The 27992-nt window shown below is 39.5% G+C and overlaps 1 protein-coding gene across 3 annotated transcripts in view; it reads right to left on the reverse strand.

The window, feature by feature from the left end:
* fnbp1l (formin binding protein 1-like) overlaps nt 1–27992 on the reverse strand; it is a 61695-nt gene that overhangs the window by 19608 nt on the left and 14095 nt on the right. For all 3 annotated transcript variants that reach the window (XM_080291575.1, XM_026146541.2, XM_026146538.2), the window contains exon 3: nt 292–407. In XM_080291575.1, the coding sequence (XP_080147701.1) occupies nt 292–407 (116 nt within the window). The remainder of the gene's footprint in view (nt 1–291; nt 408–27992) is intronic.

Consider the following 27992-nt stretch of genomic DNA (forward strand, 5'->3'; position numbering starts at 1 on the left):
CAGTCCCAGGAGTGGCAGCATTTACATTAGCCTGATCAAATGCACAAAAAAAGCTTCAATATAGAATCTTCAGCATCAAAGGATTACCCAGTATGTATATGAAGGAAAAGACAACACCATCACACTTAATCTGTGTCTCATAAAGCTGCATTTTATGCTTTTTTTGTCTTAAAGTATATCAATATAACTTTCTGTATTTGACATTTTGAATGTGTGTGTGTGTGTGTGTGTGTGTGTGTGTGTGTGTGTGTGTGTGTGTGTGTGTGTGTGTGTGTGTGTGTGTGTGTGTACCGTAGCTGCTTGGCATAGTTTTGCTCTATCTCCAGTCTCTCCTTGACAAACTTTGCATAGCGCTCAAGAAAGTCAATCCCCCATTGAGTGTGTTTGTCCAGATTCTCGAACTGGTCCTAAAGACAAAAACACAGTAAGACAGAAAAAGACACATTTAATAAGGACTTTCAGGACACGGTGAACAAAGGGTTCAATTTCAAAGATTAGTCAGCAGTCCATGTGGAATGACTCTGAACATACAAATGAGATACACATTTCCTTCTGCTGGCTCAGCTCTAAAAAGTATTAGTGAGCTGTGTACATCTCATGCATCCCTGATTTAAACCACCACATGTGGACAAATCACAATAAATCAGCTGCAGACTCGACATCAGAAGCAGCAAAATTAAGATCAGCATGAGGACGGAATAATGATTGATTCGTACAAATTACATATGACATACTGTTTCAGACTTGAGTATTATTGGTGGTTTGATGAGGAACCCAAAGGCCAGTGAAATCAGTGTCTGTGGCCACATGCCCACATTCGATCCATTCTCATTGAAATCCATCCAGCTGAAGGTTTTCGGGCCAACTGTTTACATTTATTGTGAGTGAACAAGGCATTTTCATGTCCAGATGAGTTGAATCAGCATGATGCATGCAACAACTGTCAAATATGTCCTGCATCATTCTTTTTCATGGGCTACCAATCATCTGTTCACTGCAGTAGTTGCAGTTATTGTCCTGCTCCTGCAGTCAAAGGTTTCTGACTCTCCAGAGGGGATCAGTTCAGCTTGGAAGAGGAGATGTTAACATCTCCATGCGCTTACACAGACGGAGGATACGCATGCAAAGAATGGAGACAGAAAGCAGCCAGGGCGAACATTTACATCCCAGAAATGCTCTTTATAGTCCATCCCTCTCAAACTGATGGAAGCTTCATTGGGTTTGGGTTCTGGTTGCTTTGCTTGAGGTGTTTTTTGAAAAGGAAACCAAGACTTCACTGTTAACTGGTGGTGCAACAATTTTAAACTTTATCATTTAATATATTAGCTTTTTTTGTTTTGTTTTTTGTTGCATTGTAGATTATTCTTTTTCTATCCACAGTGCACTGCCTCATGGCGGTAAACGATCAAGCATCCTGCTCCACAATCACCCTCATCAAACACAATCAACCCTGGACCCTGCCCAGGACAAACACTCTTATCTATAGCCCACATTGGTGGTTGCTGGTCACTTAATTGTTTTGCGTAAGGCCACCACAATGGCTGTAGATTTGCTAATGGCTGTAGCAATTCTTCAGCTGGAACCAGCTTGCACTGTTACTGCTTTTATAGTGGATCTTACTCTGCCTTTTTCACTCAAATACTGAACATCCTTGTCACTTCTGTCAACTCAGATGAACACCATGACTTTTTCAAAGTACTGAAAGCTCTCCATTAAGACAAAATCAAACCAAAAAGGTGGAAATATGTCAACTACTGTGGACACTGACATCAAAATACCCATCAAGTGAGCCACATGAGCTACTGCTCTGTGTGCTTTAGGCTGCATGTGGGTGTGTGAGCGTGTGTGTGTCAACATGAAGCTTGAACTGGAGAAAAAGAAGGTCACAGAGGCAAACATGAAACAGCCAACCCTTGCTTGTCCAGTTATTACTTTCTTCAAACACAAAGAGAACAAAAGGAAGCCGAAACAATACTGCAATTTACCTTGCTGTGTACATAGAACAGCAGTGTCAGCAGCAACTGATACCCATACTTAAATGCCAAGTATGGTCTTAAAATCATTAGCAATATGTTCAGAAGTTAACTGCCAGAGTTCTCACCCACCCTAAGCCTTGGCAGCACATCACCCCCACCCTTATGCATCTTCACTGGCTCCTGGTTAAGTTCTGTATCTCCTACAAAATCCCCCTCCTCACCAACAGATCCCTACACAGCACTCTAGGACGTCCTCCTTCCCTTCACATCATCCTGGAATCGGATTTCCACCAACAGGGATCTACTGTTCACCCCACACACCAGCCTGCCATCCTAAATTTGGCAATGCCCCCCTCTGGCAATTTCAAAAAGCAATTATTATAATAATTATTATTATTATTATAACCTCAGTTCACACACAGAAACAGCTTCTCTAAATCATATTTCTCTAACCAATGTGGAAAAAACTGCATGTTACTAAAAATGACAGGCATTTTTCCCTCCTGCTATACTTGAATTCAATGTATCACTCTACTATTCTGCCACGTTTTCCTCCCCACTGTCCACTGAGGTCCATAATAAGTGCTTCACTAAAGCTTGTAACATCGTGTTTCCACTGTGAAGTGTGGAAGAAATTCTGTCTGGTTCAAGACAAAAACTGCAAACAAGAGGGGGGGCTGCAGTCCAAAAGCAGCCATCAGTCAAAGAATATGCTCACTAATTACAACCAGTGAGATAAACAAAGCGACCCCAGCATGTTCACACAAGCAGCAGGATGAAACACAGAGTTCCCATTGGTCTCTATGGAGCGTGCTGGCAGTTTCCTCTAAGTGAGAAATAAACTGCAAAAGGGCACATTTTCTTATTCAAGCATAAAGATTTCACCCAAAACCGAGCAGCCAAAGACAAAACAAGAAGCCGAGCAGCAGGGTGAAAAAACAAAAATCAAAGAACGGCAATCTGCATGTTTTGGTGGAGCTTTTGGATCAATATTTTCTGCATCCTGTCTGTCTGGCTGCATCTGGTTAATGCGTACCGGCCCTGTTTCTTGCCAGCCTGTCTGGCTCGTTTTAGCAGCATGTCTGGCTGTGGTTGCGTCAGCCTCTGTGACGGTGCCTATGAATAAGTAATACGAGTATGAGCTCATCCTGTAGTTTGTGGCAAGCTGAGCACAGGCTGCCTCACTGGGGAAATGACAGCATCTTCCCGGTCTTCTCTGGGATGAAAATAACGCTGGCTGAAGAGTTGCAGCCTAAATCTGGGATTTGCAATGTGGCTTGGTCTCAGTAAAGGCACCTGCACCACTCACACTTTCTCTGCAGGGAGTCAAATATCAGTTTTTGGACATCTAGTATTCCTCATAACTACGGTAAGTACTAAGTAACAAGACCAGCAATAGTTTTTTTAACCTGTATATCCAGTCCTGTGTTAAGCCAGTCAGCCGTTATCAGAGTTAGACTGCAGTCTAAGAAGAGAAACTCAGGCATCCCCAGCAACCTCTTCCAACTAGTTCAGGGGAACACCAAGGGTTCCAAAGCCAGCTGAGAGATCTCATTTCTCCGGAGTTTGTCCCAGGTTCTCTTCCCTCACAGAGGAGACATCCAGGAGGCAACCAGTCTCCAAACAGCTGCAGTCTGACTGCAATCACTCTCAGACAGATTGGTGAAGGTTTGCAAATAACTGCCGTCCAATTTGTAGATGGAGACAGACTGCCTACACAATTAATTAGAGTCAGTCTGCACCAGTGATCATCATTTTGCAGCTGAGGACGTGCAGGTCTGCAGACTGAGTAGTGGAGACAGTGGATGAGAGGTTGGGTTTTTGCTTTTTTACAATAATTTATTAAAACGTCTTTCTCATTTTGATGTAGACAGCCATGTGGTCAGATTTAAAATGCAAGCAGTGAGTGGTTCAGTGTTTCGCAGCGTATACACAGTGTATTTTAGCCCAACTCGATCCAAAATTCATTGTGAACTTTTCAATGATGATATTCTACAATGAATTACTGAGATGTGTTATGTGTGTTACTTGTTATACTCTTTGCTCTTTAATACATTTTACCCATTATGACCTGTAATTAATTATCAGAATTTTATTTTATTTTTTTTTGTTAAACAAATACAACCACTAAAATTGAATCTTAAATGCTTATTTTGTTCATTCTAACTTGTATTTGGAAAAATTTGCTGGAAATTCACAACTTAACTTTTTTCAGGAAATGACTTCTTTATCACTAATGCTGTTGTTCCAGGACGGGGTCAAACTTTTCCCTGCAGTATCGAAAATGGTATTGAGTAGCAAGTATTTTCCTCAGTATCGAGTTTGAAATTCTAGTATATTGACAACTCTAGTATTAACACGAGCAGAGGGAGCTCATTTCTGTCGTTTGTATCCGTGATCTCTTCTTTTTTCCACTGCCCAAAGCCTGCAGACACAGGTGAGGACAGGCAGGTAGACTGACCAGTAAATCAATAGCTTCAGTTTCACACTCAGTTTTCTCTTCACTGCAACATCTACCAATCTCTCCATTTCTTGTGAACAAGACCCCAGGGTACTTAAACTCCTCTACTTGAGGCAGTAACGGTGGTGCCAATTATCATCTCCGCAACTTCACACTGGGCTTCAAACCTCCCCAGTATGAGCTGGAGGTCACCATCTAATGAGCCAAAAGAACTACATCATCCACGGAAAACAGAGTGCTGCTTGGCTGTGCCTATCAACTAATCAACTAAGTTTAATATTTAAACTGCTGGTACATTGATCCAAAACAATGTTCATATGTACAAATGAAATATTAAAATGATAAACATACACCTTGGGATTTGATTTCACTGTTTCTGTTTGTATACTATGTGATATTTAAAAAGACTAGCTCACAAAATAACACACATCATACGAGCTGAACCCTCAAAGCAGCAGAAAGGTGAACTAACAGCAATATTATCATCAGCAGGAACACAACATCCTGTCACACAATCCCCACATAATCACAGGAAGAGGTGCCTCCACAAACACAGCAGTAACACTAGACCCCTCCATCACAATGCATTTGGACTGTTGTACAGTGTGTGCTGGGGATAAAAATACTTGCACTGAAAGCGATATCATTTAGCCAGAGCGAAAAATACTTTAACTGAAAATCTTTTAACAAAATAAATAAACCATGCTATTTTTTTGGTTTTAAAGTCTAAACTTTAAAAAAAAAAAAACAGAAAAATTAGAGGAAATATTTTTTTTAAGTCTCTCCACCCAAACTAGCATAGATAGCATATCAAAAATAAATTAATGTTGACCTTTGGCTTCATGCACAATCCCAGCTCAGGTAAATGTCCTCTGCTTAACCCATTATGCCCATTAGCCCATTATAACAAAATTCCGGACCAGAGAAGGTGTAACAGTGTAAGTTCCCTATCAGTTAATTACAATATGATGAAAGATTATTACAGATTTTTTTTTCTGTCTAGTCAAATCATAACACACTCCACTTTTATGACTCACTAGTGGAAAAAAAGATTGTCATTATCTTTATATAACCCAGACTGAGAATCATAGATGACATCAATGCTGCAGTAATGCTTTTGAACATTAACACACATGAACATTTCACTATAAGGAAACTAGGGAGCAAAAAATAAAAATAATGACAATCAATTCCAGTTAGCCTTTATTTCTGCTGGGAGATACAGATACAGGTCCTAGTGAACAGTCTGAACACAGCCGGTCGATTGGTAAATTCATAACATCAGTAAATGTGAAGCTTCATGCTGTCCTTACACTGTACTTTTAAGATAGCTCCAAGGTGGACAAGCTTATATAGCCAAGGCTTGTTTGCTGATTGAAAATGTTCATAAAGTCGTTGCAATCTTAAAAAAATCTTAAAAACACAAAACAAAACAAAACCAAGTACACCCTCGCTGTTCCATAGGAACTGAGCGGTAGTCAGGTTATGAACACTTGAATAATTGATCATAAGCAACTGTGAGAACTAGAGCTGGGCGATATGAGATTTTTTCATATCACGATATGTTTTTTTCATTTCAGGCAATAACGATATCTATCACGATATGAGCCAAATAACTATATTTGTAAGATTTAAATGTGCCGTTGCTCACAAGTAAAATGTGAAATAATCAGCAGCTTGTTTTTATTTAAATATTTATTTCCCATAATAAGTTCAACAGGGTAGATGTACTTAAGGAACATGAGACATTTTCAGATAAATAAAGGCAAATATTGCAAACTACACAAAAGGCAGCCACTAAAGCGCTTAAGTTTCAAAATAGAACAAACGAAACAGACTAAATTGTCAATTCCACTTAGAAACAAAATATTAATTCTAAAAATAAATCTTAGTTTGTTTTACAGAAGAACAGACAAAACTGACTAACTTTTGTCAATATCAAATAAACTGAGAACTAAAAGGAAATTCTCAATCTCTCCTTGTTGTATAGCTTAGCTTTTCAAACAGTTTTAACAGTTACTTTAGTCTGACAAAAGCCGAATGACGAATTAGCGTTTCCAGTCAGAGACTGAGGCTACGTCCACGCGTACACGGGTATTTGTGAAAACGGAGATTTTCCGTTTTCGTTTTAAAAAATAATCCCGTCCACACATAAAGGCAGAAATGAAGGAAAACGCTGCTATGAACATGCCAAAGCAGCAGGTGGCGCTAGATTCCTAACCGTGCAGAAATGTTGGCCAATCAGAAGTCTAGAAGCCTCGGTGGGAAAAAGTAAACAAAGCTGGGGCATAGAAGCAGAACCGAGTCGTATGTGTGGAGGGACAGTAACTGTGTGTATATGTAAGCATTTAAACACTGCAGAGAGTAGAATTAACAGTAACAGTATTGTAGAAATTCATTTCACCGAAACAATAACGTGGCGCACAGTGTGACGCATGCACCAGTTTATTGTATTTCCAGACTTGCTTTCGGCACAATTTACAGTGCACGCTACTCTGTTTTTTGTCAGACTTGAAATAGCCGAAATACCTTCAAACTACGGAACTTCTATGGCTCTTCCGTTCGACAATCTCTCCGGCACTGGAACCATCATCTGTTTTCTCTTCGGTCACGCTCGGTTGATTTTTCTAGTCGGCACACTCATTTCCTCCATTATGCGCTGGCTCCATTACCCGCTGGCTGCTTCCCAAACAAACACACGTGCGGCTTGGCACTTGTGCTGTACGTAACAAGCCACGCAACGTGACGCTGCGGCTGTGATTGGTTCGGCTCTGCGCTACTTAATTTGGATTGGCTGACCTTTTTTTTTTTTTTTTTTTTTTTTTAGAGGACAAGAGCGGCGAGGTCTATCGCGATAGCTTAATTTCTCTATCGAGTAAAAGTTATATCGCGATACATATCGTTATCGTTCTATCGCCCAGCTCTAGTGAGAACTTCTATAAAAGCAGATGCAGCGATCTTAAAGAAGCAATTTTTGTTGGCCATCAAGCTAGGAAGCTTGTTTTAAGTCCACTTCCAAACAATTTTCCAATCTTTCCACAGTTAAAAACAGAATTCACAAATGGAAAACATGGAAGATAGTCTTTCCAGGAGTGGATGTCCCAGCAAATTCACCACAAGATCAGATAGTCAGACTTTACAGGCCTCCGTTTGCATGTTAAATGTTCATGATGGATTCATGATAATGCACTTAGAAAAAGACCGAACAAGTATGGCTTAGTTGGATGGGTTGCCTTGCTTCTTCTCTCTTAAAACATCGCAGCACAGCTTTCGGTTTGCATGAAAAATATACTAAACTTCTGGGACAAAGTCATTTGTACAGCCGAGGCCAATGTGAAGCTGTCTGGCTATAATGCACAGCACCACAAAAACCCCAAACACAGCATATCAGCACAAATAGAGCAGTGCGATATGACCAAAAATATTTATCACGATATACATTTGAAAATTTGCGATAACGATATAACTGACAATATAATTGGCACTAGACAAAATACTTTACAACTCCACAACTAGTGCAAAACAAAAAACAAAAAACAAACCCATCAATGTATTTTCACTTAAACAAGCAGCTGTTTTTTTATGTGCATTAAAGTCATAAAAATTTAACAGTGCAAATGCAAATTCCTTGCTGACAGTTGAACCAAAAGGCATTTCCAGTGGAAATTGGCCGACATATCCTCAGCATAACCATGTATAATATCCACAAAATTAAAAAGAGGTTATACACACACAATACGGTAGAAGCACAGTATATGTATCACTCCGCGAGGCTCCTGCCTACGATAGCCGCAATGCTCCGACAATCCACGAAGCGGTGCGGCTTTGTAGCTTAGCAAAGTCGTACTGAAACATTTGACAGATTTTCAAGCGCCGTGTACGACATAAAATCGTTTCGAGGTCAGTAAACACAACCAGAATTCATACATAAGGCCCGCGGGATTATAAGGGGCACTGTCGATTTTCAGAAAAATCAAAGGATGGATTTTAAGTGTGCTGTACTTTCCAAAAAAACACGGTAATAACGACGGCCCGCTAGCACGCTCTACCAAAAATAGTACTTTGTTGTATATCTGACGGACGAAAGCTAAACCAGTTCCACACCACTGAAGTTGCAGCATTTTTACAAACCAGTTCTGGTTCATCCGTTTCATTTAACGACCCGCTTTCGCCCTTCTCATTCTCCGTCATGTGCGTATGAAAACAACGGCACTGCGCATGCGCGTTTTACCCATATTCTATCGCGATATTTCATTTTCTTATCCTTGTCCAAAATTATACCGGTATTGCTGTGAACGGTATCATATGGCCCAGCCCTACTCACAAACACTTCATACAAACTGCACGGTGGTGGAGGGGTGATGATTTGGGTTTGTGTTGCAGTCACAGGACTTGGGCAAAGTATTTTAGAGTCAAATGTGATTCCATACAAAGAAAAATGTCAGCCAATATATCAGAGTCAGTGTTCAGGTGAGGCCATTAAAACTAGTGTTTAACTTTTAGGCTGACACATGACTAATTGGACACATGACACTGTAGCTGGTATATGGTGAAATCTCTAAAAAAAAATGGCTCACAGCATGATAAAAATGGGTCACAAATCTACTTTGGCTGAGATTCTCTCTAACAAAGCACTGCTCTGCTTTAATGAACTTAAATCTCAGGGTGAGAGAATAAATTAGTCATTTAGCTCCCAGTTGCGAGGGGCTAAAGATTCTTTGTGTGCAGATTATATAGCAAATACACCTCCTGCTAACCAATCAGACGGCCACACGGCACTTCCAAAGCCAATCAGATACTCAGCCAGCCTGGGAGCATTCAACGGGATAACGCGAGGTTAATTAGCATAGAGAATACTACTAAGACAATAGACTAATTACACACTGTTTCCTTCAAGAGCGTGGTGCGCACACGCACAAACACACAGACACACTGGTGTGCACAAGGCAGACACTGGGTGGGAAATGTCAACTTGTCTGAAATACTGGCATCACACTGAAGACCCTCAGGCTATGTCTGCACTGTGTGTATGTGTGTGTTTATGTGTGTGTGTGTTTACTGTGTCTATCGGCGCTCACGCTACCCAAAAACCAAAAAAAGAAAAAAGAAATTTCTACCAGGAATGTGGTGGGGAGATGAGACAGAAATGTGTGTGTTGGAGGCTGAAGAGGGAGCGTGAGGGAGGAGAGGCCTGAGAGAGAGAGAGGAGGTAAGAAAAACAAGTGGATAACAGGAGGAAGATTGGTGCATGAGCCCTGTTTGAGATAATTATTTTGTCTAAGTCTGCATACAGGGACGCAGACGGTGAGCCATGACACAACCACAGCCCAGCAAAAGAAGCCTGAGCCATAAGCAGATTTTAGATTTATTGAGGATACTGATCAAGTCAAATACTTAAAAAACAAAAAAAACAAAAACAAAAAAAAAACAGGACAGCAAAATGTTTTTTTGTCTTTTATGTTGTTTTTATCTCCATCAAAAATAAAAGTGGGTTCATTTTGAGCGTAAAACTCCTGGCTACCTTCAGCCCTGTTAGAGAGCAAGAGGTAAAAACACATAGTGTGTGTGTACCTGAATGTTACACAAACACACACACATTGCTTTTTCCCTTGATGTGAGCATGTGGATTTGAATAGACTTGGGTTTGTTGCTGTAAGGTTGTTGGGTTGAACAGCATCCAATTGCCATCTAAGGGCAAAGCAGAAGGGGGCTCTGGCATGCCGTCGACTTTACCTCCTTAACTGTGCTGCAGACAGCAGGAACAGCCAGCTTCTTGAACCCATTTCACTCTCTGCTACAGGTGTTATTCAGTTTTTCGAACTGACTCCCCAGAGAGCGCTCAGAGAGCTCTTCTATCCCATTAGTATGATTCTGTGGTGGAGGGTTTACTAAATGCTTAAGTACTCCACACAGCACTGCACGTTCTTTCACCTGTTCTCGTACGCAGCTTCTAGCTTTCAAACCAGCAACAAAAATACAGTACGGGGGGTTAAGGTATTTAACCTTAGATTTGTGTTGTTTGGATAGATCTCAGTGTGCCAGGTTGAAAAGTTAATTGAGATAGTTAATTGAGCGTTTTCACACACTGTAAACACATGCGCAAAAACACACACCTATACATCTACTACTATTTGTTTTGCCTTGCAGGCCTCATTCTTTGCCCAGCAGAAATAGAAACCAGTGCATGCATCACTGTGACCCTGCACAAACAAACCTGCCTATCCACACAAACCTTAAAGGAACTCTGTGATTCACAGGTGTCCAAATTATAGACCATTTTGGTGGATTAAAACAAATCGGTGAGTCTTGTGGATTACACTCTGCTCTGAGTCAGTGAGCTGCTTCAGGCCTGCAGACACACACTGAGACTGTTTTCCCATGTAAACCCGCTAAGCTCTTGTCCAGTCAGGGTGTGTGTTTTTGTTTACCACTGCAAATGGTTCGGTTGAGGTGAGCACACGGGTGTTTCCTCTCATGTGATAGTCAGAGCATTTGTTTTTCAGTCTGCGTGTTTACTGTCAGATTTGAGGATTATCTCCAAGAGTTCACAGATGTGTGCAGTTATTACAGAGGAAACTATTAATTGATTTCACATGACTGCAACCATGACTTGGCATCTGCAGAGGTTCAAAGCAAAGAAATTGGATTGTAACTGAGAATATTATTAACCATTGTCAACAGATACTTCTCTAGCATAGGTCATACATTTTTGGCCCATCATTGGTCCTGGACCCCCTTTAATAGAAACCAGCATTTGCTGTGTTCCAGCAACTGTGACTTTGAGGAAAACATCTAGAAAGAAAAAAAGCTTTACAGATGCTTAAAAAGAAAAACTCACTATAAACACAGATGTTTTAACACAAACTGAAAAATGGAAAGTTGGAACAGATGCTGGTTGAAAACACTGTACTTTTACAAGTAAAAATGCAACAGTGCAACAGTGGATGTTCACCTGTTTCCAAGCATGTTAAGAGGTCATCAAATACAAGATCAACGTCCATTAACCCATAATATATAAATTAGGGGTGCAACAATACTCGTATCGATATTGAACCGTTCGATACAGTGCTTTCGGTTCGGTGCGCATATGTATCGAACAATACAAAATTTTTAATTTATTTTATCAACTTTCTTTCTGACGATGCTGTCTGTGTTAAGCGCTCAGTGGATCTGCGCTCGACAGTGCAGCCAATTTTTATGACTTTAATGCAGAGCAGTCGAACGCAGATTCACTGAGCGCAGGGTAAGCTAGCGAGACAGAAGTTAAGCTCTCCTTGCAACATGGCAAATTGAACCTCCCCCACCCTCATTCAGATGTGGCGTTTGGAACTATTTTGGTTTTCATGTGAAGTATGACCTTGAAGGTAAGCACGTCATGGACTAAAGTAAAACAGTATGTCGGATGTGCCACGCAATGCTCAATTACATTGGTGGGAACTAGTGCGTTAGCGCAGTTTGCTTGTTAACGTGTTGGCCATCCAGCCCCACCCACATCGCGATCCGCGGTAGCTCGTTAACGGAGATTTGCCGTGTTGTGGCGTTAACGTCATTTCAACGAGATTAACGCTGACAGCACTAGTGGGAACACAACGAATATGACTGCACATTTACTCCGACATCATCCTAGTGCAAAGACAAGTGGAAGCAGACAAAAACAACAAGCAGGCATGCTACAAACTTTACCCGAGTCATTTAGACAGCCGTTAGCACATGATTCTCCTTATGGGGACCTGATATGTTTAATATGCTGCTGAGAATATAGCCCAGAAGAAGCGTGTAGTATAGCTTTTATTTTGGAAAGAGCCATTTCTCTGTAATAAACTCTCTTTTCCAAAGATGAGTGATTTCTCGATCAGATAGATTTATTTTTTTTATTACTTTGTTGTTTCAGCAACATTAAATTTAAAAACTGTACTTTTGAGTTAAAATATATATTTATAATTTTAATAAATGACATTTTAAAAAAGGCATGAACATTTTTTTGTATCGAAAAAATATCGAACCGTGACACTAAAGTCTCGAACCAAACTGAACCGTGAATTTTGTGTATCGTTGCACCCCTAATATAAATATATCAAGAGGTTACCTTACACGTGTAGGAACACCTACGCAAAGGATTATAAGGCGCACTGCCGATGTACGAGTCTGTTTTCATACATAAGGCGCACCGGATTATAAGGGGCAAAGCAAAACAGTCAGATAAGTTGAAATTTACTCAACTCATTCTTCTTGCTTCCTCCACTTCTGTACCATTAATGCTGAAATCTCTCGCAGCTGCTCTATTCCATGTTGTTGCAGTATATTAATGACTAACCTCGTATTGTGAATGGATTATCTCAGTTGTTCTCCTGACTGAAGTTTGGTCCGTTTACAGCATCCTGCCATGGGATTGCATTTGTCCCTGACCATTGGGAACCCTTGCCTTAACTTTTACCGAGTGGAAAACAGTTGGCGTTCATCCTCCAGCTTCACTGTGTTTATGTTATGCTAACATAGCTGTGTCGCTAGCAATCACGTAGCACATCATTATATACCAGCTAGCCAAACTTCAGTAACCCTAAAAACATCACTGCTGTTTAGTTTTCTGTCTTCATTTATGGTATAAGTGATAGCAGAGCTAACTTCCTTCTAACTTCTAACTCTGTTAAATTTCATAAAGTCTGTTTTCATGGATGCCTGGATGTTAAACTTAACTGTTACACCCTGTAAAGCAGCAATGCTGATCATTTTATTAAAGATGAAAAAATTTAGACAGTTTTTAACTCTCAGTGATGCCGCAGTGTTCGTTTGACTTTGGGAGCTGAAGGGGACGGAGTTTTGAACCCACATTACTCCGCGAGGCTCCCGACTACAGTAGACGTAATGCTCCGACAATCCATCAAGCATTGCGACTTCATAGCTTACCAAAGTCGTACTAATACATTTTTTGACAGATATTTTAGTGCCGTGTACCACATAAGGTTCAAGGTCTGTAGGAACAACCAGAATTCATACATAAGGTGCACTGTCGAATTTTGAGAAAATTTAGGATTTTAAGTGCACCTTATAGTGCGGATAATACGGTAGTCAAACACAGTGGCTAACTGTGTAACTTATGCAACTGAAATTGTGCTGAGATCAGTCTGCTGAAGGTGGAAGTAACAAATCTGTTTCAGCACTTGAAACAAAAACACACCATCAAGTACTACCAGGCTATGGAGGAGAAAATGCTAGCAGGTGCTCCACTGAGCACAAGCTAGTTACACTCCAAAAACTAATGCAGGACTTTAACCCTTGTGTGGTGTTCATATTTTTGTTACTCAGCCAGTGTTCATGGGTCTGGTGGACCCGCTAGAGTTTTGGCTTTCCAAATGAACACTATCAAACAATTTTATGTTAAATTACTCAACAGATGTTTACTTCATCCCAATTACAAACCATATGAACAGCAAACATGGTTAATTTTTTCCCTTTACCTTTGTTAGATCACATTTATGAATTAATGTGCTTCTCGTTTTTTTTTGTTTTTTTTATAAAATGTTATAAAAAAATAAATCAGTTATAATCAAGTGGAGTGAGTGGAAAGACAACACATTTACACGTGAAGCAATATGTTTCACAACTAAATGGGATCAGCTGCTCATCAATGGTGACATTAGGCCCAGGGTTGTAAAACAGGGGGAGGTGGTGCACACACTTATCCCACACTGTCCTGATGGCAGCTAGCTTGTCTCTCTGCCGTCGAGCTGGTCTGTTGTCTCGGTTATCAAAACTGATAATCCTGGAAATTTTGTGGAAGTTTTCCAGAGACACTGATGCACGGAAAGGTTCTTGCCGGTTTCTGCATCCCACAGGGATTCTGTGGATTCCCCTTTGGACCTGAAAACTCCTGCAAGGATAAGAACCCCATAGTAGGCCTTTGGGGTTCTTAGATGAATTTGGTCCATCTCCTTCCACCTCTCTCCAAAAACACACCTTCCTTCTAGATTACTGCAATCCAGAATAATTTTCTGGATGGAATCTGGGATGAAAAGCTCAAATGAAGACTTGATGTCCTGCACATGAGTAACTGTCAGCCGTTGGCCCTGGCTTATCACAGTAACAGCTCTGCAGGGTGGCTCATTTCTTGGGCAAGAAGACCATTCAATTTCACCAGTTATTGACATCCATATTTCTTCACTTGCTGTCTGGTGGGCTTGTTCTGGTCCTGAGCTGGCTGCAGATGGGGTACTCGTCTTCGTTTTGTTACTAAATGGTGCTCAACCTCATCCTCTTCTTCAAAGTCACTGTCAGACTCTGAATTTTCAGAAATGTGAAATATTCTGAAACTTCTTTGTCAACATCATCATCCGAAGCCCCTCTCTCTTCCAAAATCAATTGCATGGCCCTCGCCGCAGATAATCTTTTGCCATCTTGATCAGTTGTGATAAAGAACCACACTGGCAAATTCTTATTTATAGTATTATGCCCCTAATTTGCAGGTGGGACAGGGTATGAGAAAATAAAATTTGGATCCCTCAAGAAAGAGGGTAAAATGTGCGAGAATGTAAGAGCAGACGGTGTCGATAGTTGAATTTTCAACAATGTTGCAACTTTGTGCGCCAGCAGGAGGGGAAGAAAACACTATCAGCAGCACCAGAAAGGAGGAAGACAGAGTGTGGGAACACAGGACCTACACTTTCAACACTTTTATTAGACCTGGGTCCAGTGGACCCGAACACCTTGTATGTAATGTAAATGCGTGGGGGGAGGTACAGTATGAGGTCATTGAAAATTAGTTCGGATTTATGTTCTTCACAGAAAATAAGCCAAAGCCAATGAATTTCAGGTTGAAAAAATAATTAATTGTTTAATTTTTCTTTTGAGAAAAACTGAAAACGGGTCTCACAGACCTGAACACCATACAAGGGTTAAGTACATTGCTAAAAAGCTTGAACTAAGATAAAACCCAATTTTAAAACTACAGCTTTGAGACTAGCTAGCCTAGAACCTTGTAATTTCCACTCAAACTATGACCACAGCAATGTGCTAGTGAAATCACAAAAAGGGTTTTGCCAACTAGTTAAAGGAATACACATTTTTCCCGTAGCGACAAGTGCTCGCCAAGGTGTCACTGACCAGTCTGTAGGCCTGTATGACTGGGGGCTTAGCAGTCATTTTCTCAACAAAAGCCATCAACTTCCAACTGATCGAGTAATACTTGTTTATTACTTCATGACTGATGCTTGCCAGATAGTTGCAGAGGACTCCAGCCTCTGTGACTGGGTTCTTAAACAGTCCAAAGAAATAATGAAGAATAAAAACGACTGCACACCAGCTACACTTGAGCTAGTGAGCCATTTCAGATAGAACATTGAGATGTGTTTAAACATTAACCAAATGCTTCCCTGCCACAGAAGAACACCCCGGCGTGTATTACCCCTGCATCAGTAATTTAGCCACTGTTAACTCCAGCAAATAATGACTTAAAAAACACCTAAAAACAAACAAAACTACGTATTTAGTGTCTTTTTATAAACTCATGTAGTGCACTTTTTCTAATTTTTCTTGTTCTTGATTCTTAAATCCACATGTTTTCTGGTCATGTCAAAGAAAAGCTGCCTCCCCCTCTGCCATTACAATCCAACCATAAATCACTAACAGTTACACTTTAACCACATCAGACTTACTCAGTGCATAACAAGCTTTTGTTGCTGACAGATGAAAAAATATTAAACTAGTTTAAGCAGAGTGCACGTGTGTGTCATATGCTGATCATAAACATGGATGGATGATGCTAATCATCTGATCACATTTACCACGATACACACTCACACACTGTTTTCCTGTGTTCTTTCCATATCAGCAGAACAATATATGAATATCTTTGTGCCCCATGAAAAAACAACAATCCCTGTAACTTATTTTCTTTTAACTAAAATAAAATAATAATAAAAAATAAAATAATGTCTCTTCTTTAAATTTTCATTTATAGGCCATTGTTAAAGCTAAAACTGATAGATAGCCTAGTCTAGTAGATTGTGTGACTTGTAAAAAATGTTGCTTAAATTCAAAGATATATAAAGTAACATTTTCATAGTTGCATATTTTTACTATGAAATTACACATTCATCGTCTGTAGCTACACACAAAAATGCTAACAAACAAAATAAACCTCGCATTTTGTTGCAACAAAAAAAGAATGAACACACGAGGCAACATTTAACAATACCAAATAAGTTATGGCCTTTGGTCAATGTTGAATGAAACTATTTACAGCTGGTATAGATAACTGATAACGCAACCACCCACTCATTTTAATTCCAAACACTGTGGTTTTGCTCTTACACGTCATTCATGTTATATTTAATACCTGTACGAGCAAAACAAACTTATACCTGGGCACTCCTGCATGGGCCTATCTAGTCTGGTTTCATTGCAACCTGATCCCTACCATTGTCTAGCTACCCTGCTGCCACGCATACACACCCTGATAGACTAGTTAGACCAGAGAGAGTGAGAGAGTGAGAGAGAGAGATGTGATAGATAGACATGAATCTAATGATATGATTGTGTTCTAGCAAGTTCTGGTTATAGCACATTTTTAAAAATTTAACCATGTTACCAATACAAGTAACATAGTCCGTGGCTATTCTAACCAGTCTTTCAATGTCAACTGAAAACATGCAGATATGATGATGCTGTGACAGATCGTAGTAGTGTTTCACAGGAGACGACAGAAACTTTATCCCTTTTTTTTGGGAGGGGAAAGGACCGCTGTTTAATTTTGAACATCTTGTTGGTCAACTTCAGGTAATTTGCTTTAAAAAAAAAACAAAAAAAAACAACTAAATAATTAAGTGCTTTCAGTTTGTTTTCAAGACTGAAAGGGAACAAAATTTTCCAGTTAGTCACACTTGTCCTGCGATATTTAATGAAGACAAAATGTGAACAGAGAAAAAGATGCTTGGGGAAAACAGGCGACCCTTTGACACTGAAGGGTGATGCTGGGTCACCATCTGACTCTGAAAAGGAGCAGCAGGGGAAACCCTTTGGACAGATGTGTGAGGGCCCTTTTATTCTGAGCCTTTAAAAGGCCAGATGTGTTAGAGGATGACATCAGTTCACAGAGCAAGCAGATGTGCAAAAAGACATTTTTTTGCACGTGATAGGATGGACTGAATATTTTTACAATTTGAAGCCACCAACAGTTACACAGTCTTTCTATACATGTTCTCCCTCAGCCCACAAAAATATTATAGTGGTTTTCTTGTGTGGTTTAACTCTTTCCCACAAAAAAGACAACATTTGATGAGCTCCCCTGTACCCTTAATGATGACTTTTGAGACTTCCTTACATCAGTTAAAATGTTGATATATGTTGCGTCGTTGATGACCATTAGAACAGGTTCTGAGTTTTTCCAAGGTTTCCTCTGGTAAGCTGATCATCCTCATTAATTTCTGATCCATCCTCAATTTGTCAATGAAATATGACAGAAACCATTCAGTTCAGAAAAGAAAAACAAGTGTTACCCTTAATTCAAGGTTTTCAGTGTTGCACATACATGTATGTATGTGGGTACTCAAATCCTGGGTTGATTTCAATCTGATGAAACATGACTATTACAAAGCTTGAACAGTTATTGGGCTCATTACGTTGTCTTTTTAAGGCTTCTGTAATTTGTTATATTGAATATGAACAAATATAACCCACACAGAACAAAAATGGGAAAACTTTAAGCAAGTGCTTATTTTACATGAGCATGCATCTCAGACTTAAGTCTCACATCATTACTCATGATTTGCTCATCGAAACAGCTCCTTTTCCATTTTTCCAGTTCAGCATAATTAAAATAATTCTGTATGAATCAAGTAAATGTAATGTTACATTAAAAAAAAGGCAAAGGGCCAACTTCCATGAGTAAATCATGAGACATACAAGTCTTAAGAGACGGTTATGACTTATACCGCATGAACATGGACTCCAGAAGCTCTCCCAATATATACATCCCGGTGAGCTGAAATTCAGACTGAATTGGGGAAGAAAGGTGATTTAAGTGACACAATTGTTGATACCAGAATGGCTGTTTTGAGTATTTCATGAAGTTCGAGTAGATCAGAAGTCACAACCCAGTAGGGAGGGTAATGGTTTTGGCAAAAAACCATTTTTCTTAAAATGGTCCAAAGACAAATTTTAAAAAGCATTCACTGGAGATCTACTGCTAAAGACCACTGTAAAACAGCAGTCCCCAACCTTTTTTGTGCTGCGGACTGGCCTTTAACCCTCTCGAGGCAGGCGTTGCCGATTTGCAACAGTTAAAAACTAACAACCTGATTACCCCACATACATATTTTATGAGTTTTATTTACTCAGAAGTACCACTGCAGGACTTGGTTGTGCATTAGCAACAAAAAGTTTAATTTGAGCTTGAGAGGGTTAAGGTGTCGCGGATGAATACAACAAAATGAAACCAGTACGAGTGAGTTAACGATTAAAAAAAACAAAAAAAAAACAATTGCGATAAAAAATGATAAAACCCCTGAAAACCATAAATTTTTCACCCTAGCCTCAACTCTCACGGCCCAGCACCAAACGACTCAAAGACCGGTACCGGACTTTTGTTCAGTACTGAAGCTTCAGGTTAGCTCAGAACAGCTGAAAGCATTGTGTTTATCGTTTTCTGCACTACTGAGACGGTAAAAGTTTACAACTTGGAATATATTAAGCATATCAGTCCATCTGTTTTGCTAAATTTGTTGTCAGCATCTTTAACTAGTGCCACAGCACATTAGTGGTATCTCTATTACAAAGAGTAAAAATACAGATTTTTGACAGCTCTTTTAATACCAACACGCCTTCTCTCAACTGAAACTACTACCAATCCCTTTAGGTGATGACTATTCTATATCCAAGTTGTAGCCTCCTAGTATATATTAGTCATATCAGATAGAGTTAATGGTTAAACCACATGATCCACATTCAGTGGGCTGGCCTACACAAGTTGTCCTTTCAACATGTAAACACCAAAGGGAAAAAAAACCTGTTCACAGTCACATGATGAGTGCAATCATGCTCAGACACTCCCTAAAGAAGGGCATTTCTGCATGCTTATGCATACCAGGGTAAAGAGTTATCTGAGGAGATGTTTCCACTGAAGGCATGCACTTTCTGAGTTAAAAAGCTATTTAAGGAAATTTTCCACTGGCTATACGGGAACACTGTGGTATCATTGTAAGGAATATTCCAATGATACTGCTATGTGAGGCGCTCTTCATTTGCGAGGCACACACAGATTTAAACATTTGTTAAAGTCTTGTCTGAGACTTTGAACTGTTTTGCTGAAAGGAATGGGTCATAATTTTGTCTAGCATTTTTTTAAGACAAGAGCTGCATAAATAACCGACCCAATCCTTGATAGTAACTCTGTTATTCACATTTCAACAGAGGTAAAAAAACACAAGCATTTTCCCATATCAATAAAAATAATTGTTTTTTTTAGATTTGAGTCGATTTAAACCGATGTGATGTGTTTGTTGTCTAAAGAAAAAAACATGCCCGCTCTCAGCACCCAAAACAAGCGTCATAACCTGCAGTCATCCACATTAACCAGTATGTATCCTGTGTTGGGTAGGTGTCATGATCATTACACACATTCTACCACACACACGCACACAGCTGGACCCTCATGTTGAACCCTGACTGTGATATTAAGGCACTTTGCAGTTAGCGGTTGGATAAATTGAGCATGCTTGAGCTTTTTTTTCCAGAGATGAATGAGCTGTTTGTTTGTGATTGTACACACAGGCCTGATGACACAACTCAGTGGACTGCTGAACAGATTTAGTAATTATCACATCCTGCACTTTCATATTGTGGACACAGACACACACACACACACACACACACACACACACACACTGGATGTGTGGTGGTTAATGTGAATAACCACTGAAACTCACTGTGCGGAAGTCGTGCGCGCCTGTGTGTGTATATAGATACTCAGATTTGTTTTTACTTTTTTTACTCTTTATCAAGTACTTAGGCTATAGATAAAAGACTTTAGGCTGTTCTGTGGTTGGTGGGCAGTACCTGTTCTCAGTCACATACTCTTTATGATGCAAGGAAAACCCCACTATGTAACACAGACAAGTAAATTGTTGACTTCTCTTTAGAGAAATGGTTGCATCACTTTTTTTTTTAGGAGAATTTCCCGTGAGTAAATTGACTGACATATCAGCTCAATGACTGTTTTATTGAGCTCTTTTCAAGAAATCACTCCAGGAATTTTGGTCTGGCAACAAAAGCATTTGTGCAGTGCTTTCTGATGACGTATCTATCCGGCCTGTACTACACCTTTTTGCCAATAGCCAGCTAAGAGATGCTCCAAATCCTCTGTCCAAACCCTCTACAGAATAAGGGTATGGCATGCGCTTTAATGGCCAACTAAATGTCAGTAACTGAACCACTTTTTTAGTTGACCAAGCTAAATGGCCAGTTGAACATGAGTCAATCAGAAGATTAGGCTGGAAAATTTCAGTGTGTGAGCCTGTGGTGGTGACATGAAGCGTCTGCAGGCAGATTTCAATTTAAAAACATGAACAGTCTGGATTTAGCCACAGTCTTATTATTACAGTTGAAAATTTCACTCAATTGTAGGACGGCGTTAAAAATGTAACTTGGAACACTTTTTATCCGACCTTTATCCAGACTAGTGACTAGGAAACCATTTCATTTTTGCTAGGGAGTAACAATATAGTACATGTTCATATTAAGTGCTTGCATTATAAATAAAAGGTAATGTTAAAACATTTCATTGATACTTTTGGTATCATACAATGAATTTTAATAGCACTGATAGCAACAAAGAATGGTTCGGATGCCTTCCTAGTTAGTACTAAGACCATTACTAGCTTTACTGCATCTCTTTTTTTTTTTAACCTTTTTAACATTGTTTGTCTGGCCAAGAGGGTTTAAATGAACAATGGAGAGTCTAGACTAAATCAGAATAAAGTAGTGTTTGTTGAAGACTGCCTTGAGACAATACAGGGTCACAAATGGCTTTAAATTGGTTCACAAATGGCTTCAGTAATATGAATCCTGTTTGGAGGCTATTGTTGCCATCTACCTAGACTGGGTTTCACACAATATCAAGTACTGGATAGAAAAAGGCTGTCAGGAAAAAAAAAAGAGCTACAGTAAGTATATTTCCCACTTTTCAAAGAAAGAATAACAGGTCTTTTACATGCTCTCATATCATGTTTCCTGAATTTGGAGGTAGGCTGCTACTCTCAGCAGTCTGACTACCTGATATATTATGGTCTGGGGTGCCTGCTGTAACCAGGAGGTACTTGGTAGACAGGTTACCAAGGTAACCAGCAACCCTCCATGCTGAGCAGCTAGTGCGAGTATGTGCAAATGAGCAGCTCACAGTGTAGCAACACAGCATTTTTATGGGCCTCTGAAACTTCATTGGCCAAATAAAAAGCCTGGGAAAACTCTTGCTGCTAGAATGAGCATTGTTTCCTCATATGCAAGCAGGCTGTATGTTGGGCACGGGAGGGGGGGTGAAAGAAAAGAAAGACAGGAAAGGGGAGAGGGGCCTGTCCTAGTTTCACTCGAGCCATGTATATGCATTCTCTCAATATGTCACTATATTTAGGGTATGCAAAATATGGCAAACCTCTGACAAAGGCCAGTGATTCCCATACATGCTACGTCACAACAAGAAATACCCCACAAATACGTCCACTGTATTTTTCCCATGCAATGTGAGCAGCAAGCTAAACAATCAGGATTCATAGAAATCACTGAGAGGTTTCTTGTAAACCACAGCTGATATCAGACCTGTGGGACTGACATCCAGTTGATGACTTTGCTCAACATATCAAAATTTCAGGCATTTCTCACAATTTCCTGACTTTACACATGGACCAGTAAAACCAAATAAGCAGCATTTTGTTGTCTCTTTCGCATACTTTACTCACACCAGGATTTCATCCAGTTTAACTCAAACAGACAGAAAGAAAAACATCTTCCCACATGCAGCCCATGGGAGAAAACTTCTTTGAAAAGCGTTTCACCATCACTAAAGTCTATTTGAGGCTCTGTGACATTAAACCATTTTGAAAGACTTCCTATTTTATCTTGGCCCGTGGGAAACCCCTTACCAAAAGTATCTGTGCTGGAATTGTCCAAACATGATCCCGGGACAGAAGAGGATGGGTTGGATTAAGTTCTTTAGCATAAGAATGGAGAAGAATGGAGTCATTACAATTACAGTACAAACCAATCAGCCATGAGATGACAACATTCTGTCTCCAAATTTTACCATTTAATCCACACCTTCGATGCCATAACTTGACTGTGAAGTTGGAATTTCCATAACAGTTCATCTTTTTATCTTCTTAGAGCACCAGAAACCCCTCCCCATTTGTTGCTTTGCTTGCCGTAGCAACATCATCACACAGTTGTGTCTATTTATGCCAGCCGTTAAGGCATCATAAGCTTGCTGCGGTATTCTCCTGAACAATATTTGTCACCACTCAGACAATACTGCCACATACGTGTTGATGTAGGAAGAAAATATCTCAACAATGGAAGCAAAGACTTTGCCAAGTGTTTCCTCCTTACATAGTCTCAAGTTTTCAAACTGTTGCAACCTCTCCCTCTGTATATAGAGGTAAAAAACCAGCATGATCCTGCACCTGTGTCTTTAACCCAGCTGCAGCGGCAGGTTGCAAAAATCGAGAGGCCCACGACCGACCGAAGTACAACAAAGATTATGCCACACAGCACATGATGTAACGTCAAACTCAGCAAGCGCCATGCTTGCATGACAACCATAAAAACACCATTAGAAGTTCCTCCTTCTGTAATCAGGGATTACAGTTATGGATTGGTGAATAGTAAGTTTCCCACATTCATCACTTGATTGCTAAATCAAGTCTCAGCCTGCCATAAATCACTCAAGGTGAAGACGCCTTTAGGGAAAACACTGAGAAAGATCACTAAACTTGAAACTGAGGACAATGAGCGCCTCGATGTTGTTCTTGTGAAACACTGCAAGTCCCGGTGTTTTGTTTTTAAGTCTGTAGCGATTTGGTATCATGTCCAGCCGCACAGCAGATATCATCAGTCCAGCAGGTGAGCAAGTTTAGCCGGCACCTGACATGTTTAGTACACAACAAGCAAAGGACATCAGCTGGAGGGCATTTATCATCTATGAAGCGCTCTTGCATGGTCTATCAGGCTCACCAAAGACTCCACAGCCTAATAAAACCTTGCTTGGATCTATTTTAATCGAATTTATCAAAGCATGCTGCTTCTATGTAAAGGCAATAATATAATTATATAAAATACTATATTAAATGAAATAGTAGTAGTGGCTTCTGTGTAATCCATAGAGTGGTATACTGAAAAATAAAAACCATGTCATCACAGTGATGTAAACAGGATGTTGATAAAAAGGACTCTGCTCACTAACTTGCAACTGAGCTGTTTCCCTAACAGGTAGATGATCTGCTAATTATTTTGTTGATTTAATATTTAATAACAATAAGAAAGAAAGAAACCCAGAAACACCACACAAGCAAATATATTTTGAAAATTAATAAATAAAAAATAAATAAAACCCTGATTTACAAAGATAAAAAAAACACGTTATAATATGACTAATTGCAGGGGGCTTATTCCATTAAAGAGAATTTCAGCTTGAAGGTTGGTACACTAAAATAAGGAGGTAACAAGTCAAGTTTTTACAGCACACAAAAAAAATGTATACTGTAAGTAAAAGAAAAGAAGCAGTACCCAACTTCGTGTATTTTACAGGAAATAAGAACTAATTAGAAGGTAGTGAATGAGTCATTGTAAGTTGAGTAAGTAGTATTTTAGAGAAAAGGAGAAAATACAAGAAGCAAGTAGTTTTAAATACTGTGTAATCTCATGGTAACTAATAATATTTTCCCATCACACACTGTATTTTTGGGGTCCAGGCTGTATTATGAAGTGGCTTAACCTTGCCTAACTTCCAGGTATTTTGCAGGACATGGGACCCTCCCTTCCTGTACACCAAGTTATGTTTGGACAGTGATGGTGAAAGAAAAAAAAAGGTTAGACTGCATCTTCATAAAGTTGCACAGGCCTGCAAATGTTGATGCCATTTATTTTTTCTTATAAGTTGGTAAGGGAGAACAGTCCTCATTAAATTCATATTAGTAGACTGTAAGGACAGTTGAATCACAGAACATTTCATACTTGCAGTATAATCATTTCTTTGCTTCCTTTAAAAACTGGATTTTTCGCTCCCTTATTCTAGAACATTGAAATTCTGTTGAATGACAGGGGAATTATGCCCTTGATTGGGGACAGTATTATAAAGTGTGACCTAAAATGCTTATATTTAATAAGTAAATCGATTATTTGACCTAATTTTACACACAGCTATAAATAATGTAGCATACACTAATAAGCGGGCACAGTTATAGGATTTGCTCTGAAAAGGTAATACAATATTAATTATTAACAAGTAATGGGTTCCTTATTCCTTTTTTAAACTTTATTTATTAAAATTATTCACATTTTTTAATATACATTTTTTTTTTTTTAAAGGAATAGGCCATAGCATGCTCAATACCATACTTCAACCAGGCAGGCTTCAAATACACTGATGGAAACCCTGCATGTCATGGCCATAGACCCCCACCGACTTTAGACTCTCCATGTTAAAGATTCAACATGTTGCACTGTGTTTTGTTTTTTATCAAACAAAGTTACAAAATTCAGTAAAGAAAACAGCAGCTGTTGCACACTGTAAACTGTGTTTTGTCACATAAGACCACTTAAATTCTCCAAAAGGTGATGCTGTAAGGCTTGGCATTTTAATCCGAGTCCGTGGGGTTTAACTTGCTTTTAAAGTCAGCCTCAGGTGGCTTTGTGAAGAAACTGCAGTTTTCAAATCTTCTATGCTGTCTTCATTTTTCAGCCCCTGTGGGTTCCACTTGGTTGTAAGTGCCAAATTCTAAGATGTTATATTGATAATTTCAGCAAGCTTAATTCCTTTAAATTGATGGACTGTTTAAGATAAAGTCAAAATATTGCAAACAAAGACCTAATCAAACCAAATATGCACATATATTAAAGAGATACATGGATATAATAGTATTTGAAGCTGTATTTTCTTAAAGACTAGTTGTGATAATTAATTAAAAGAGAATTAATATAAAATTTACCATTGTCTGTTTTCATGTTACACAAGCAGAGATTGACAGCAGCCAGACATTCAGCAGAGGTTTAGTGTAATGACTGGTTTGGAGTTCTAGGGAAAATTCACCAGAAAAATTCCCAACAGCTTCCAATTTTCCACATGTCCTAAAGCAGCATTTTTATCCACTGGCTAATAAAGTAACTGACTAATAAACAGTTGACAGACTGACTGACTCCTGGAAGACAGCGCAACACTGAACCCAGCTGCAGCTCTGACAAGTCGTGACTCTAAGCTCCAAGGTCTAAAACTGGTTCTGTCTGTGGTGAATCACTTTATACTTCCTGAAAATAAATCAGAATAAATGATGAAACATCAAAATGTATAAATAGTAAGATGTTATGTTTATGATTAGTATGAGGAAACACAGCTAATGAGTTAAAGTCAAAAATCTAAAATGCATCTAAAAATAGGCCAAACGTCACTCGCCAAATTCCCAAATAGGAACCAGTACGGAAATTCCAGGAGACTTGTAACCACAATTAGTCCCCTGGCTAAAGAACAAACAGTAATAACAATCCCAAAGTTTAAAAAAGAACAACTTTAATGTCAAATAAAGGTACTGTTTACAGCAACAATAATTTCTGACACAGCTAGGTCATGTAGCACACATTGACCCATGTAGACAGATGGGACAAGGGTTCATCCTGGGTCACAGTGCTGGTATGAAAGGGGCACAGGTGTCCTGTGGTCTGAACTCAAGAGGAGCTTGACTGCTAAACAGCTGGGAGGATGGATGCAGCTGTGATCGAATCCAGAGGGAGGCAATAGGAGGATAAGAGGAAGGAAGAGAAGAAGGGACGAGTGGAACAGTGGAGATAAATTCTGTAAAAATGCCAAGAGGAAGGAGGCTCTGTGTTTGTGTGTGTGTGTGTGTGTGTGTACTAGCCTGCAGGAATGAAATTAGGTGGGATGGTGATTCTGTAATTCATTTTCTTCTTTTTGTAGCCAACTGTTTCATTTCACCGTCTCCCTTTCCTTGTCTACGGCATCCCTGACATTGCTGGCACAATTCAAACGCACAGATTTTGATTAAATCTCACCATTACGTCGGGGATAGGGTGTGCTAAAATCACTTTCCAGAGAGACTAGTTGATTACTAATTGAAACATTGTCTTTCTGAGCTCTTCAAAGCTCTGTACACCCGACAGGTGTTTTCAATGAGTCTGCTTATATGCTGTGTTTTGGAATTTCAGGAAATCTGTCAGCAACGTAGACAGATGCATGTGAGAGACACATTAGTAAATTGAAGCCTTCAGCTGAGCATTTAGGTCACTGTACTGATGGATGTGGACTCCAAATCGGACATTATTACAACAGCATGACTTGAAACTATCAACCAAGGTTAAAAACTTCTCAGGAAATTTTCTTCTGAGGTCACATAGTGAGCGAGCTAATGCCAATTTTCTCAAAGACTTAACACATGCAGAATTATTTTTGCAACCAAATTCATCACTCCCTGGTGGCCAACAGAACATATGCATGTTTAAGGTAAGTATTTTCAACCCTGCAAGCTGCATCAATTTTGTGTAGGTGTGCCTCAGAGGAGGCAGAGCAGGTTGTGTGTGTGTGTGTGTGTGTGTGTGTGTGTGTGTGTGTGTGTGTGTGTGTGTGTGTGTGTGTGTGTGTGTGTACGCTAGAAAGCAGAAAAAGTTGCTTGTACGAATCAAAATTTAGTCCATTATTATCCTTTATGTCCAGCATGTGATGAGGTAACCAAATTTCATTAAAGACCTGGAATAAGGCCTTGATTACAACTTCCATGAGTCTCAACAAAATTTTGGTATTGGACATTGAGCGTAAGGGTCTCTATGGCTGTTTCTTACCACCACGCAAATCATTCACACTAGCTGTGTGTATGTCCCAGGTGGCAAACGCAAATACGTTTAACACTAGGAAGGCCCAGAGCCCAGCCATTTGGCTTTTCTACCTTTAAAACCCGGAGAGCAGCCAAATGGCTGGTAGGCTTTTAGCTAAGCTTTAGCTTCAGGCAAGTGGAAGCTAAATTGGCTAGTCATTCATATGTAAATTGGGTTGTTACCTGGGAATTCTGGAGGGAGGGGAGTGGGGGTGTGTGGATGAGGGGGTGGGGGAGCTGCTAAAAGCGGTGAGCTTCCTTTTGTTTCATCTTGATGCATTCTCAATCATCCAGGGAAACAAATCTCCAAAAGTCACCAACTTGGAGTGTTTCAGTTTGCCATCTTAGGGAGAAATCAACACACATGGGTGTATGTCCTTTGTTGCTGAGATTTATTGATAAAAACAGTACAAAAAATCAACCATTTGTACACATTTTTACAAATAATTATAAAAAGTGAGTGAGTACATTTCAACATTT

The sequence above is a fragment of the Astatotilapia calliptera genome, chromosome 17, assembly GCF_964374335.1.
Source record: "Astatotilapia calliptera chromosome 17, fAstCal68.1, whole genome shotgun sequence".
Lineage (NCBI taxonomy): Eukaryota > Metazoa > Chordata > Actinopteri > Cichliformes > Cichlidae > Astatotilapia > Astatotilapia calliptera.